The sequence below is a fragment of the Nannobrachium achirus genome (assembly GCF_963921795.1).
Source record: "Nannobrachium achirus genome assembly, chromosome: 8".
NCBI classification, from domain to species: Eukaryota; Metazoa; Chordata; class Actinopteri; order Myctophiformes; family Myctophidae; genus Nannobrachium; species Nannobrachium achirus.
In genome coordinates this window covers 56,297,910-56,313,733 of record NC_137817.1, presented here as the reverse complement: position 1 = coordinate 56,313,733, position 15,824 = coordinate 56,297,910, and the positions used below count along the sequence as shown (strand labels likewise).

Genomic DNA, 15,824 nt, shown 5'->3' with positions numbered 1-15,824 from the left:
TAAAGAATAGAAGCAGCTTCAACATCTAACAAATAGAATGTATAGGAATGGACAGTGATGTCACAAAGTCATGGGTCATTGGTATATCCTGTGTGTTGCAGTCCTCTGCTTGGATTATTCCACAGGCAATATTCGCACGCACAAACACACACACGCGTGAGCACGCGCACACGCACACACACACACACACACACACACACACACACACACACGCGCACACACACACACGCACACACGCTTAATCTATTATATTCTCTTACACACCTTAAGTGCATAACCACAACAAAACCATACAAAAAACTAAACAAAAACCTTCATCAACCCTAAACACATCCTAAAAGATAAACCAGCAACGTGGTTCTGTCAATCAAATCAAAGTATTAAAGTGTGTCAGTAAACAATAACGTATCAATGGCAACCAGGTCACCATGGGAACCCATGGATGGCTATTGTCATAATTCAGTAGATTCATATATATATATATATATATATATATATATGTTTTATATTTCCTTTTATCACAATATATCGATTATTCTAGAGATCGACGGTTCCCAACCTGTGGCTACGGGCCGCGGTCCACCATAGAGTTATAATAAATATAGAGAGGGCACCAGATATCCCCGCCCGTCCACTTGCATCGAGTTGCTCACCCAGCGCATGAAGCCAAATTTCACCCCTTCTTCCGGGTTGTAAAACGTAACGTAGTTGGGCCTGAGTGAGGCGTTTTGCGCCATAGTTTGTGTTCATGGACGCGCTGGGACTCCAAGTCATGAACGAGCACTTCCGCTATGAACGCGCAGTCAATACAAAGAAGCCTAGATGCACGTTCATGTTTCTGGCCCCACCCGTAAAAAAGCTGCTCAAACGGCCACCATGTCAATTTGGCTTCAGCCCTCCCCCTGGTATATCTGGGGGCTTGCGGTCCACTGACTGGTGGGCCGTGAGGAAGTGGATCCCCAAATAACTGGCAATACGCTGAGACTTTATTGATAACACAACGTTGATGTTACACAAAGTATTGTGTTTTCTTTGTGACAGCGCCAAATAGGAACTTAAAAGTATACCACGTTCGTTCCATTGATCCAATGGATCCATTGATTCATGGTTAAAATAAACACGCTCTGAAAATGCACGCGGCCCACCCATCTAAAGACAAATTTGGAGATTTTCAAGTGGGGACTGATCCGGACAAGGCTGGGAACGGCTCTAGATAGATATAAAACTGATTATATATATTGAACAGGTCTTAAAAGTGTTGCTATGATTCTGTTTCACTTCCTCCACGGCTGTCTGCAGACTGTTTGTTTGGGGGCGTCTCCATGGGAACCGGAAATGTCAACGTGTCTTTTTTGTTTTGTTGTTGTCAGTCAGACGGTGGATCACATGATGCTGACCAGAAGCAGCAGGCAGGAGCAGGCTCCTCTACCACAGTGGGGGTCCCCCGTTCACTTTTAGCGGGTTCCAGGTGGTCCCGTGGTAAATGATCAATCGTTAGGAACCAGATGGACCCCTACGGGTCTGTAACTCTGAGAGTGTAAGGGTCCATTTGGTTCCATTTGTACACTCTCAAGAGTTATTGGGGGCCATGACCTAATGTATAGGGCATTGCAGTGACGGCGGCCATTTTGTGGTGCCACATATAGAAAACCCATTCATTTCCCCCTTATAGATTTCCCACTGGTAAATCATGACCATATATAATAACATTTGATTCTGTGTAAAAAAAAAAAAAAAAAAGCATATGTATTAAATAGTATGTAATATCATTAAATATTCAAATATGTTTTGACACAGAATCAAATGTTTCATGGTCATGTTTCCACAGGAGTCTGGATGGCTTGGTTCCAGGGTTAAAACTATTAAATATTTTCTGAAATCTCTGCAGGGGAAAATTAACGGTATTTCTATGTGTGTTACTATTCCCTACACCAACTTCTCAAAGTGGATTCCAGGGACACTGTGGGTTCTTTTAGAGGGGTCTAAATTGACCCATACAAGTCTATAACTCTGACAGAGTACAAATGGAACCAAATGGACTAACGGGTCCATTTGGTTCCATTTGTACACTGTCAGAGTTAAGGGGAGACCTTGAAATGTAAAAGTTTGAGAAACACTGCCCTACAACCCCAAACTGGTCCTTTGGAATGAGAAAAGGCCTTGAGAGGCGCTGCTCTGACTACCACACCTGACAGCGCTTCTGACCCGGGTTCATAGAGGAGCCCACGGGACAGTTGAAGTGTCGGGAGAACTCGGGCGAGTTGGACAGCGTCCCGATGACCCGGTACCGCGGGGGGCTGTGGGGGTCCGTCATCAGGCCCTCGTGAGCGCTCTCTGGGGTCCGCACAGAACACCACACCTGCATGGGGGACGAGTCGGTGTTAGCCACGCGTTAGCATTCTAGAGCAGTGGTCCTCAACCTGTGGATCGGGACCCATTTATGGGTCCCTTCATTTTTTGTTTCCTACATTTCACTATTAATTATTATTACCCAGCTTGGTTGAATGCTTGATTCCGATTGGTCAATCGCTGAAATCAGTGGTGAATTATATCTGAATAATGACCGCTACGCTCTATAACAGACCGATGGCTAATGGCTCCACCAGCACCCGAATGACCCCCCAAAAAATCTTCTTTAAGTAGCATGTACATGAAATAGACGACGCAGTAACAGTAAATGGATTCTACACTTCCTTGTTTTCCAAATATGGAAAGTTGCGTAATGAATAATGATCCAAGGAATCCAGGGGAACTGTTGTCTACCCACCTGGGCAAAACCAACGAAGAACAGCTGCTCATTGGTGAGGTTGACAGCTGGTAGTCTCTTCTCCTCACCATGCTTGTCCACCCATGACCTGTAGGCCTGGGAGGGGTTATTCATATTAGGATTACCATAGATCTCAAACATTTAATCACATTAACACAGGGGTCTTCAACGTTTTCAGGCCAAGGACCCCTTAGTTGAGAGAGAGATGAAGCAATCTCTTCATAGATATAGTTTCATTGTTTGACAGCACGATCAACAGTGTATTTTGGATTCATGTTAATGTGTGTTTTCAGATATTTAACCACTTGAACGGTAAATAATTAATAAACGTGACCTTTATAATAAATAAATAAACGTGCGAGGTGTTGTCAGCTTGTAGATCGGCTATTTTTGGCTAAGGTTCTCAGAATATGGACGCTAGGGTTCAAGTATAAGAAAGGGGGAAAAAACAAGTTCCTATCACACAACGATTTGGAGGACCCCCTGTAGTAACTCCGAGGACCCCCTAACGGTCCCGGACCCCCTGTTGAAGACCCCTGCATTAACACATTATAATAGTCAAAAATGTATTTACTAAGTAAAACCTCCTTTATGTACGCATTTCAGACTATCATGTGTTGGTGCCACATTTGGTGCAGATTGGAGTGACGATGTGGCTCACAAGTCCGGATGTTACATTTGTGACGTCCACCGTGCAGTGCTCTCAGAACAGCTCAAATTATACCGCTATGTATAGACCAATGTTAAATTGCTGGGGGCATTTTGTCAATGCTGCGGAGTCAACCCATTAGGCAATTTGAGGATAGGACAGCTAGCACATTTAGGACTAGGTCCTTCCTCAGGCAGCATCGATGCAACCATTCTCCAAAATTGATTTATTAGAAGTTTGCATAGGAAAAGGTACTGTATCATGACAGTACAGTTCCCTGGTACAATGTAAACTAAAAGGAAGAACTTTTACCAAACACCCAACACTGTGGGCCTGACTAACTTCAGCTGGGTCACCACCCACCTGACAACCAGGCATAATTAATGAACTGGTGGGTGTGGCCACATAAAAACATAATTTTAACACTTTCTGTACACTTTTTTTGGAAAAGAAATCTTCCTCCTAGTATAATCATAATACCTGAGCATCATGTTTTAGGGGGGAAAAACCATGTCACCCCATCTTTAATAACAACATTGGTACTGACATTATAAGCAGCTTTCAGTCCTCCGTTGTCGGCGATGTTTTCTCCCAGTGTGTTCTTTCCGTTGATGTGTTCCCCGTTGACGGTGTAGCCGTTGTACTGCTCCACCATGCACTCTGTCTCCTTCTTGAAGAACTCCAGAGAGGCGTTCTGCCACCAGGGACGCAGGTTGCCCTGCTTATCATACTCCCTGCCTGCAGACAGACACACACACACACACACACACACACACACACACACACACACACACACACACACACACACACACACACACACACACACACACACACACACACACACACACACACACACACAGACGCGCACGCACACACACACACACGCACGCACGCACGCACACACGCACAGACAGACAGACAGACAGAAACACAGACACACAGGTTGGTCCCCTCATCATACTTCCTACCAACACACAGTCACACATAGGGTGACTGTCATGATATGACATTTTACATGACGATTATTAATTGTCGCTCAAGTAATTGCGATTAACGATTTAATTGTGTTTTTGTCGTTGACAATTCCATTTCTGTTTGGCTTGTAGGCTTTGAAGTTGCACATGGCAGATATGACACATAACCTAAATATACAATGAAATGACTGAAATATTTGACAACTTCATACTTGAAAAAGAACATTGATAGTGGAAATAGCCGATCTACAAGCTCACAACGCGTTGCGGTATATCTGCTATTTCCACTATTATTTTTATGAACATTTTTCAACATCAAAACGATTATGACAAAATAATTGAGATTATGTAAAATAATTGTGACAGGCCTATTAATAGTCACACAAATAATCGCTAGGAAGCCGAACAAAAACAAGTTTTACTCTTATGTACCCGTACAAAAGATGTAACAATAAAGTACAACCTTGAACCTTGAACACAGACGGGTTTTGGGAGTGTGTGTGTGTGTGTGTGTGTGTGTGTGTGTGTGTGTGTGTGTGTGTGTGTGTGTGTGTGTGTGTGTGTGTGTGTGTGTGCGTGCGTGTGCGTAAACCCACCCTGGTCATCGAAGGCGTGTGTGAGTTCGTGTCCCATGACCACTCCAATCCCTCCATAGTTCAACGCTCTGAACACAACACAATCATTACTGGTTACAACCTGTTATTTATCCATATATACAGTATTACATACATATGACATTACATTTTTTAATATTAACACTTGGGATGCCATTATTTTTGTTATTATTTTGTAATTATTTTGAAGAGTTGACTTAGCTACAGTAGATATCTGTGGTTAAAGTGTTAGTCATGACTCATGAGTGATTTGTGCGTAATGAGTTAGCTAATAAGCTATCAGTGGTTAATACGTTAGTTAATTGGAAGTTGGAAAATCATAATTAAAACTTCCTCTATCGGGTAGTAAATTGTAGATGAAACAATCAGTCACTGGACAGACAGACAGACAAACAGACAGACAGACAGACAGACAGACAGACATACTTTGGGTGGTCGCGGGCATAGAAGGGAGCTTGTAGGATGCCAGCTGGAAACACGATGCCATTCTTGGTGGGCATGTAGTATGCATTTACTGTAGGAGGAGTCATACTCCATCTGGAGGAGAGGAGAGGAGAGGAGAGGAGAGGGGAGGGGAGGGGAGGGGAGAGGAGAGGAGAGGAGAGGAGAGGAGAGGAGAGGAGAGGAGAGGAGAGGAGAGGAGAGGAGAGGAGAGGAGAAACTCAGCAAAAAATACATCTCTATTATGTGCACCTGCTGTGTGATGGAGCTCGTTCATTTTTATTGATAATAAGCACCTTATCGATCCTGCTTATTGAGACGGGCATTTATGGAGCCCACTATTGAGCGTTTTCTATTATTTTGTGGAAAGACGTGAGACGACAAATTCTGAACAGAACTGGTATCTTTTTTTATTGGCCAGTTGTTGTGACTGAGTTTGTCTATGAAGATGACAACTGACAAATATTATCATTAAATATCATTAAAACAATCATTCATTAGTGTGCAATCTTTTTTTATTGGCCAGTTGTTGTGACTATGAGTTTGTCTATGAAGATGACAATTGACAAATGTTATCATTAAATATCATTAAAACAATCATTCATTAGTGTGCAATAAGTGTTAAATGGCTTTATATTATGAATAGTACTGTAATAATTTCTTGATCGCCTCTTGTCTTGATTGTTTAAACATGATGTCATGGGCCGCTATGCTTGATAACAAGCTTGATAAGCCCAAAGCTTATTGATACCGGGTACTCAATAAATGTGTTATCGAGGTTGTAGTGGGCCCTTGTTTGGAGCTCCATCCCTAGCTGTGTGTGTGTGTGTGTGTGTGTGTGTGTGTGTGTGTGTGTGTGTGTGTGTGTGTGTGTGTGTGTGTGTGTGTGTGTGTGTGTGTGTGTGTGTGTGTACGTGTGCGTGTGCGTGTGTACGTGTGCGTGTGTGTACGTCTTACTGGTCTCTGTTGGGAGTCTTGCGGAGTTGGTCTGACATCACTCTGGCTGAGAAGTTGTAAAAGTTTAACATGTTCTGAAAGAAGTTGTCAGCTGTGACCTCATACTGAAACAGAACACAATGGAACAGAACAACTTAGACAGTAAACAGACTAATGCATTAATGGGTCTTCCTCCATTCAATTGAGTCGTCTTTAAGTATTGCTACAATTTGTAACATCCAGTTGTAATCACAATATCAATTATTTTGAAGACATCATTGGAGCACTTGAGCTAACAGGTTCATTTCGTTCCATTTGTGCACTGTCAGAGTAAAGGGGGGACCTGGCTTGAAATGTGAACGTTTGAGAAACACTGTATTATATCATTGCATACATTCATATTTAATAGCAGCATGACGTCACTCACCCCGTCATAAACATCGTCTAGTTCTTTGGAGTCAAGGATGAAGTCTGGGAAGCCAATCATATCATAGATGGCATCTGCCTACACTCAGACAGGCAGACAAACAGACACGGAGAGAGACACAGACAGAAAGAAACTTTGTAGAGGTAGTCAATATGGTTTAATTCATTAAAGTATACTGTGTAACCTTTTCAATTAAAGTGTTAGTTCACCTATTTTTGACCTTAAGCTGTGTGAAATACTTGCAATTAAAATAGTGGTTACAAATGTATTCATTCATTACCAGAGTCCTGTGGTCAGAGTTCTGGACAGTTTTAGATGAATATAAAGTAGTTTTTGGCAGGGGCTCCTGGCCCAATCATTAAAAATAGATGAATCCACAAAACTAGCGTCATTTGTATTGTTGACCTATTTCTATCAAACAGACCAACTTTCGTTCAACTTTGACCCCTCTGTCACATGGTACTATTTTTTGTGTCCAGTATCACTACGCCGCTGCAACATATTTCCCCAAAACAAGGTGCTTTGCAGTCAGCTGATCAGAAACCTCGCTCTATATGGTAGAAATAGGCCAACAATACAAATTACGCTAGTTTTGTGGATTCATCTATTTTCAATGATTGGGCCACGCCAAATGGCCCCCATCCCATTGGAACTACTTAATATTCATTAGAAACTGACCAGGACTCTGGTAATCAATTAATACATTTTTAACCACTGTTTTAATGGCAAGTATTTCACACAGCTTTGTCAAAAATAGGTGAACTAACACTTTAAACTAAAGATGGTTTTGATATAGCCTAATCAACAACACACAATGACATCCCCCCTCCCTCCCTCCCTCTCTCTCTCTCCTTACCTTGTCTTTTGCAGCCTGTCTTGTCTGTTCGTCCATCCAGGTTAGTCTGTCCAGAGATTCTTTAAAGGCCGACCGAATCCCATTGATCATCTCTTCAGCCTGACAGACAGGGACAGCCAAACAGGAACGGAGAAAACAAAGAGAGAGAGAGACAGGGAGACAGAGGGAGGGACAGACAGGGAGAGGGACAGGGAGAGAGGGAGAGGAGAGACATGGAGGGAGAGAGAGAGAGAGATCAGGAGAGAGCAGGGGTGTCGCACCAAATTCTGGGCCCTGGGTACAAGGATTCACTCACATTTTGTGCTTTTACTATTGAAAAATAGCAGATCTACAAGCTCACAGCGCGGCTGCGAGCTTGTAGATCTGCTATTTTTGAAAAATCGTGAACATGTGTGCAAGTCTTTGAATGTTTCAAATCCTTCGAGGGTTTTTTGAAAAACCCATGTTTTTATGTCAGTGGTGCTCAAACCTTTTCGTGTGAAGGACCCCCAAAATGATATGTATTTGGCCACGGACCCCCATCTCAAAATATTTTGTTCCAGGGACCCCCCAGAAGCAAAATATGAGTTACAAATGTTCGCTTAAAAAATACATATATTCAAAGATTTGCGCACATTTTCACAACTTTTCAAAAAGAGCAGATCTACAAGCTCGCAGCCGCGCTGTGAGCTTGTATCTGCTATTTTTCAATATCTAAAGCATACAAAAATTAAGGCCGCTCCACCTTGGGCCCTAGTAACTCAGTCCCACTTGCCACTCCCCCCCCCCCTTGTGACGCCCCTGGGAGAGAGCAAGACAAAAGGAGAGATTGAAACAGAGCTCAGACTCGAGGCCTAATGGAATTTCTATCTAATGTCTTGAAATGCAATCTAACCCAAAGTAATCTAATCTAGTATAATCTCATCTAATGTTTAGCTTATTTAGTCTAATCTAATGTAATCTCATATTAAACATGGTCCAGTCTGTCCTGGCTGGGTGATGACAGTGAATGAATACTTACTATCTCTTTACTGTATTTGTCAAACGTGTGTTTGACAAAGAGCGCTCCCAGGGCAAAGCCCAGCGTATCGTCTGTGTTCCCGATGCATGTCTGCCAACGAGGAGTACACGACTGGAACAAGAAACACAAACATTACTAATACTAGAAGTACACGACTGGAACAAGAAACACAAACGTTACTAATACTAGAAGTACACGACTGGAACAAGAAACACAAACATTACTCATACTAGAAGCCAGTGGTGGAAAAAGTACAAAGTAATACAATTGTATTTTTCGGACAAGTGTCCTGCACAAAACGATGCCCAGCCCGCACGGGCTTACAAGACACGACATGTTCTCCAACGCAACTGCCATGACTTCTCTATGAATTTTGCTAAAACAAAAAACTTCCTTATTGAACAACCAGCGTAACATAGAACAATCAGACTTTTTGGGATTTTTGTTTTTCAAATAAAGATTTTTTTAAGTCATGGTACAATGGACAGTGAAAAACAAAATGAAACTCTCTCTCCCCATTTCCTGTCGGTCTACTGTCCTATCAATAAAGGCATAAAAGCCCAAAAACTAATCTTTAATATATATATATATAGTAACGAAGTACCATCACCTTTTTGGTTCCATACAGACTCTCCAGTAGCTTGTCTTGTGCGTTCTCAAAGCGTTGATCCAAACTGGACACACCTTTCTGGACCAGCGTCCAGATCATGTAGTTATTCAGCAAGCTGAGACACCAGTATACACACACATGCAGCATGGACACATGGACACATATGCAGTATAGAGATAGACAGACAGACAAACAGACAGACGGAGATAGGACAGAACATGAGTTATTTCCATCCAATTATATTTGTACAAACTAAAGTTGTGTAGTGTGTGTGTGTGTGTGTGTGTGTGTGTGTGTGTGTGTGTGTGTGTGTGTGTGTGTGTGTGTGTGTGTGTACCTGTGATTAGGCCTGTCACAATTATTACATAATCGTCTAATCGCAATTATGTTGTCATAATCGTCATAATTGTTTTCATTTTGAAATATTTTCATATTTCAAGCTCACAACGCATCGCACCGTGACACGTTGTGAGCTTGTAGATTGGCTATTTCCACTAGCAATGTTCTTTTTTAAGTATAAAGTTGTCAATGATGTCATTCGCTTCTTTGTATATTTAGGTTATGTGTCATATCTGCCATGTGTAACTTCAAAGCCTGTAAGCTAAACAGAAATGTAATTGTCAACGACAAAAACACAATTAAATCATTCATCGCAATTATTTGAGCGACAATTAATGGTCATGTAAAATGTCATAATGGTGACAGCCCTACCTGTGGTCGGTCTTGTTGATGAGCTCAGACAGCTGGACCAGGTATTCTTTGGCGTAAAGAACCAGAGGTTCTGAATCGTTGAGTTCCAGCGGAGACAGAGACGCAGACAGGAAGTCAAGCCACTCTACTGCAGGACACAACGTCTGGAAACACAGTGCACACGTTGGCATATCCAATATAACCAGTAAGACGCCTAAGGTAGTCCATGGGCCATACGAGATGTCGCTATCAGAAAAGGTGGCAAAGGTTACTTAGTATTTTTGAGAAGCTCTATATCTGTATATAATATTTTGGTATGATAACCCTTCCTGAGTCAAGGCTAAATTGGTGTTATCAGCTGCTAAAGTTGGGGTCCCATTAATATTACGGCTATTTCCAGTATCAATGTTCTTCTTTAAGAATAAAGTTGTCAAATATGTCAGTAATTTCTTTGCATATTTACGTTATGTGTATATCTGCCATGTACAACTTCAAAGCCTACAAGCCAAACAGAAATGTAATTGCCAATGACAAAAACACAATAAAATCGTTAATCGTAATTATTCGAGCGACAGTTAATGGTCATGTAAAATGTCATATGGTGACAGCCCTACCTGCAGCTCAGAGATGGTCATCTTGTGGTAGATCTTCTCCTCGTCTCTGCGTTCGTCTTGAGGGACCTGGATGGAAGCCAGCTCCGTCTCAAACTCCACGATCTGCTCCATCAGAGGCCGGGTGGTGTTCCTGTCTCCACCCAGCAGCAGCCCCAGCTCCACCATGTAGTCCAGGTACGCTGACAGGACCTACACTCCCAACAGCAGGATTGAAATCAATAGGGACTTTAAGCTTGGACGGTTTACAGGATGGCAACGCCAGGCGGAGTGCGGCTGCTATGACGCAATCGCCGTAGCAGTCAAAATCGTTAAGCAAACAGCCATCGGCGACACCCCTTTCACTGAACTCTTTGGTTCGCATGGTGACGTGTCTATGCAGCAGATGTAGACGCTACGTGGAAAGGTAGCTTGTGCCTTAGTAGGAAGTGCTGCAACGGCAAGCAGGTTTATCTATCGAGCGGACTGCCGTAGCTGTCGTTGCTCAAAGTCCCTACTATATCAGTGGTGGCTCCCAAACTTTTTAGCTCAAAAGACCAAAAGAGAAATTTTACGTTTGCCCAATCTAGTGAAGACAGCAACTCTACAAAGCTGTGTTGTGAGCTTGTAGATTTGCTATATTCAGTACTTCTTTATTCTTCTTATATTATATAATAATAACAGTTTATTCATGAAATACTTTTGAAAAAACGTTGGAATTGTTTCTAATTGATGAGAAGTTGTGATTTTTGATCTTTTTAAATAATATATATTCTTTAATGTAGGATATGAAAAGGGTTCTTTTTGTCATTTCCTGAGATGTAACAGTTTTGGACATCCACCCAGCAGCAACACTATAATATATAATCAATATTATTAATCCATAGTATTCTGTGGTGGGATCTCATCAATATTTATTCAACAGTTGGTCACTGGGAGGAGCCGACCAGAACAACCACAGTCCTCTGCTGTTGTCATTGGGAAGCATAATTCTTTTATATTTAATTGACTATTAATAAAAAAAAATGTTTTACTGGTTTGCAGGTGTTATACGTAATCATCAGGCTGACCTTCTCATTGGCTGTCTTGTTGAGGTAGTAGTCCCTGGACGGTAGGAAAAGCCCTGATTGGTCCACCTGGCAGGAGAGAATAAGCAGTGAATACCAGGACTTCTCAATGTGTGGCATTGAGCAGAGTGAAGGCTGATGTCTATATATGGAGAAAAGAAAATTGTCACTGCTGCTGCTCCCCGATCCCCTACGGTTTAGTTTAGTGTCTGCAAGGACACGTATCCGTGTGGCCACAAGGAGGCACTGCAGGAGTCTTGGCGGTGGAGAGGCTGAGGAGGGCTAGTAGCTGAAAGCAGAGAGTAGAAGCAGGAGCAGCATGCAACATGCACCAACTACAAGCACTTCTACCAGGGGGCGTCACAAGGGGGGGAAAGTGGGACTGAGCCCAAGGTGGACGGGCCTTAATTATTTTATACTTTAGCTATTGAAAAATACCCGATACACAAGCTCACAGCGCTGCACCGGGTGCCTCGTTGCGAGCTTGTAGATCTGCTATTTTTCAATAGTTAAAGCACGAAATAGTCTAAATTCCCTGTTCCCCTCCCCTTTGAAGAACCCTGTGAATACTTGTACCCAGGGCCCAGAATTTGGTGCGACACCCCTGCTGACCCATCACACACACCCTGTATGCAAGCATACACACACACACACAAAGCTCCCTACCTGTATAATGTTACTGTTGGAGCTCTTGGGGTCGACACTGACTCCAACACTGAAGAAAGGCTGGCCTCTGTAAGGACCAGACACCAGACGCAGAACCTCCTGGAAGTTGTCCTTATCCCAGGAGCCAGTTAGATTCCAGCCTCCAGACTGATGCACACACACACACACACACACACACACACACACACACACACACACACACACACACACACACACACACACACACACACACACACACACACACACACACACACAGAGATAAGGCAAGGGTCTTCAACAGGGGGTCCGGGACCCCTAGGGGGTTCTCAGAGTTACTACAGGGGGTCCTCCAAATCTTTGTGTTTTTTATAGCGGGGTCTAATGAATTTTGTCAACAAACAATAATGAATAATACGACAAACAAGATTCTCTCCCTTAGGGTATGGATAACTGAACAGATCAGATCATAGGCAGATGCCAGCTCCAAATCTGTGGACTGTTTTTGTGAGGCTGAAGATGCTTTCCAGCATAGAAAGTATGACAATAAATCTTTCACATATTCATATATCACATCATCACAATTGTGTATATGGGGAGGGGGGGGGGGCTTAGGGCCCTCTAGCCCCCCCCCCCCCCCCGGAGCCGTCCCTGATATGTGCGGGGGAAAACAACATTTTATCAAAATGATTTAAACACACACAAAAAAAAACATGTAGTTTTATAATGAATGAATACAAAGAATCAGACATGTGTTCCCTCTACTGCCCTCTTCCAATCCATGAATTTTTCAAATCCATTGAATGCGACTCAGCTCTATTCAAATAGATTTATCTCTGTTCAAATCAATCTATATTGTGCTCAATGCTATTCATCTCCATTCAAATCTATTCCTCAATTCATCTCTTAAGTCATTTGTCTGTTGCGATGCAGCTTTTTGCATTGAGACAATGATCAATGTTGTGTTGACACACATTTCTCTTCTGTCTTCAGAACAATAATGCTTATTTGGTGAAGTAAATTGGTATTATTGTCCGTCATAATAATATTCTCACAGACAATGAGTCCTATTCATTCATTACATTAAAAAGGAACCGTTTCAGAAACATCGATAAAGACAGCTAAGATGAAATGTTCTTGGATATAAAGACAACTTGAATCACTTTACTGAACGTCAGTAATAAATGTTGGCGTTTCTCTGCATGGTTTTGGTCTCATGTAGTCTAACCTAACGCGGACATTCTATGCCCCCGGCAGATCTCACTGGGTCCTCCGGTGTCTCGGAATGGACGCGGCGGAGGACATGACTGCTGCTGTCCGCGGTGGAAAACGAGTGATAAATCATAGTGATTTTATAATTATAATGGATAAACATAAACAAACCAGTTCACATGAACAATACTGATGTAAAATAAGATATCTGAACGGCTACATATATTTTATTAAATTAAATTAAAATGTTGCGAGCCACTGTTACAGGGGCGCTAGCCCAGGCTTTTCTCTTTGAAATGCCTGGATCCTGAGGCTAGGTCTCATGTGTTTCTCCACACGTCCAGTAGATGTCCCCAGCGTGTCCTTCGTGGGCACCTGTCTAGTGTCCCAATGACCTTTAGGGCCCCATTATTTGGGAAACAGGCAAACCAGTCAGTGGTGTGGTAGGTGGGAGGTGGGCTGACTGGCTGTTGGTATTTTCAAGACCAAGAGAAAGGCGGACGACTGCCCGCAGTGAAATGGGGTCAAATGGGTTCGCATTGGGATGAATATATTATCAGTGGGTGCGGTGTGCTGCAGGATTCAATCACGACCAATCACGCGGCTGCTTTTCATGACCTTTCAGAGCAGTGCTGAGCTCAGCACAATGGCATGCTGGTATAATATACAGTGTCATGAAAGAGGAGCCCCTGAAAGGCAATTATTCTCTCAAGAGCAAACCTCTCAAATCTACAATGCACGCGCCCACATCAACAATACACGCATACACTGGGAGGTGTCATTGTAAATTCTTGAAAATTGGGTCGTTTTTGCCTGTCCACTGCACACTTAACCCATTTAGGCCTAGAATTATTTAATGCTTTAACTATTGACAAATAGCAGTTATACAAGCTCACAGCGCGGCACCGAGTGCTGCGCTGCGAGCTTGCAGATTTCTTTTTTTCCAAGTCTTTGAATATATCTTTTTAAAAAACATATTTTGAGATGGGGGTCCATGGCCAAATGCATGTAATGTGGGGGGTCCTTGACATGAGAAGGTTTGAGAACCACTGATTTAGAAGAAGGATTTAGAAGACATTTATAGAATCGGGTCCGAAATATTCAAAGACTTGAACAATTGTTCAAGATTTTTCAAAAATGGCAGATTTACAAGCTTGCAGCTCTGTGAGCTTGTATATCTGCAATTCTTCAATAGCCAAAGCATAAAATAATGGTTGAAGTGGTTCAAATCTAAAATGACACAGATTTTCGTTCCGTGTCTAAAAAGCTTAATCCAGATTCGTTGCTTGTTCATCACATTAGTCTTTGTTTCTTCAGTATTTATGAATGCTAATTGACCGTCTGTTCCGGTCTCAACCTGCCTCCATTACTTGTACCTTTATGCCTAGCTTCTTAGTAAAACAGCGTTAGTGTTACTCCCGCCATCTGTCTACCCCTTCTGGTCCTCCTTTGTATCTTATCTCAGGTACTATGTGTGAATAATATGTCGATAATTTGTTTGTTTTCTTAGAGAGAGATGAAGCAGGGACCCCCACAACTTTTTCAGAGATTTCATATAGTTTCATTGTTTGACAGCACAATTATCATTGTATTTTGGATTCATGTCAGTTTGTGTTTTCAGATATTTAACCACTTGAACCGTCAAATACCTAATAAACTTGACCTTTCACTCTGCTCTTTTTCCCCTCTACTCCAAACCTCTTTACCGAAAGCAAGCTCGCTGAGAGCTTGTTGAAGACCTGTGCGGTAGAACTGTGGTTCTCAACGTGTGGGTCGGGACACAGAGGGGTTCCCAAATTATTTTGGGGGGGTCCCCAGATGATTAACTTAATGTGCAACACTTTTTTCTCACTCAACAGTAAAACAAACCAACATAAAGTTTAAGTGTATAAAACATTTCTAAAGTGACAATTTAATGACTTTTTAATGAAATGACAAATTAAACATTGGCCAAATTGTCAAATATTAGAGGCAGCAATTGTGAAAATAGCAGATCTACATGCTCTCAACGCCTCATAACGCACGTAGATCTTCTATTTTCACAATAAAACCGTGATATACAACATAATGCCTCAGCTCTTAGTGCTCGTCAGGGTGGGGGGGTCGATAGAACATCGGCATGAAAACGAATTTCACCCACTTTTCTGTAAACCTGTGATGTGACACAGATTCACAGAAGTAAAGCTGATTGTGGTCAGACAGTGCAAAACAAGCCATTCACAGACCCAGCAGGAGGGGACCATGCATAGTCATCACCATGGCAACGTGAGCAGACCCCTCTGGGGTTTCTAGGGTCAACCACCTGTCTTTATGTTACCACCATCACCCCAAGCAGAACAATCTGCAGTA

The 15,824-nt window shown here is 42.4% G+C and overlaps 1 protein-coding gene across 1 annotated transcript in view; it reads right to left on the bottom strand.

Moving 5' to 3' along the window:
* Positions 1-2,140: 2,140 nt before the first annotated feature.
* ece2b (endothelin converting enzyme 2b) overlaps positions 2,141-15,824 on the bottom strand; it is a 38,497-nt gene continuing 24,813 nt past the window's right edge. Inside the window, exons 6-19 of the mRNA XM_080732392.1 lie at positions 12,288-12,434; positions 11,625-11,690; positions 10,579-10,767; positions 9,986-10,128; positions 9,275-9,389; positions 8,665-8,775; positions 7,665-7,763; positions 6,809-6,886; positions 6,403-6,506; positions 5,431-5,541; positions 4,987-5,054; positions 3,964-4,154; positions 2,768-2,863; positions 2,141-2,359 (exon numbers count right to left, since the gene is read on the bottom strand). Coding sequence (XP_080588518.1) covers positions 2,180-2,359; positions 2,768-2,863; positions 3,964-4,154; positions 4,987-5,054; positions 5,431-5,541; positions 6,403-6,506; positions 6,809-6,886; positions 7,665-7,763; positions 8,665-8,775; positions 9,275-9,389; positions 9,986-10,128; positions 10,579-10,767; positions 11,625-11,690; positions 12,288-12,434 — 1,698 coding nt within the window. The 3' untranslated portion in view covers positions 2,141-2,179. The remainder of the gene's footprint in view (positions 2,360-2,767; positions 2,864-3,963; positions 4,155-4,986; positions 5,055-5,430; positions 5,542-6,402; positions 6,507-6,808; positions 6,887-7,664; positions 7,764-8,664; positions 8,776-9,274; positions 9,390-9,985; positions 10,129-10,578; positions 10,768-11,624; positions 11,691-12,287; positions 12,435-15,824) is intronic.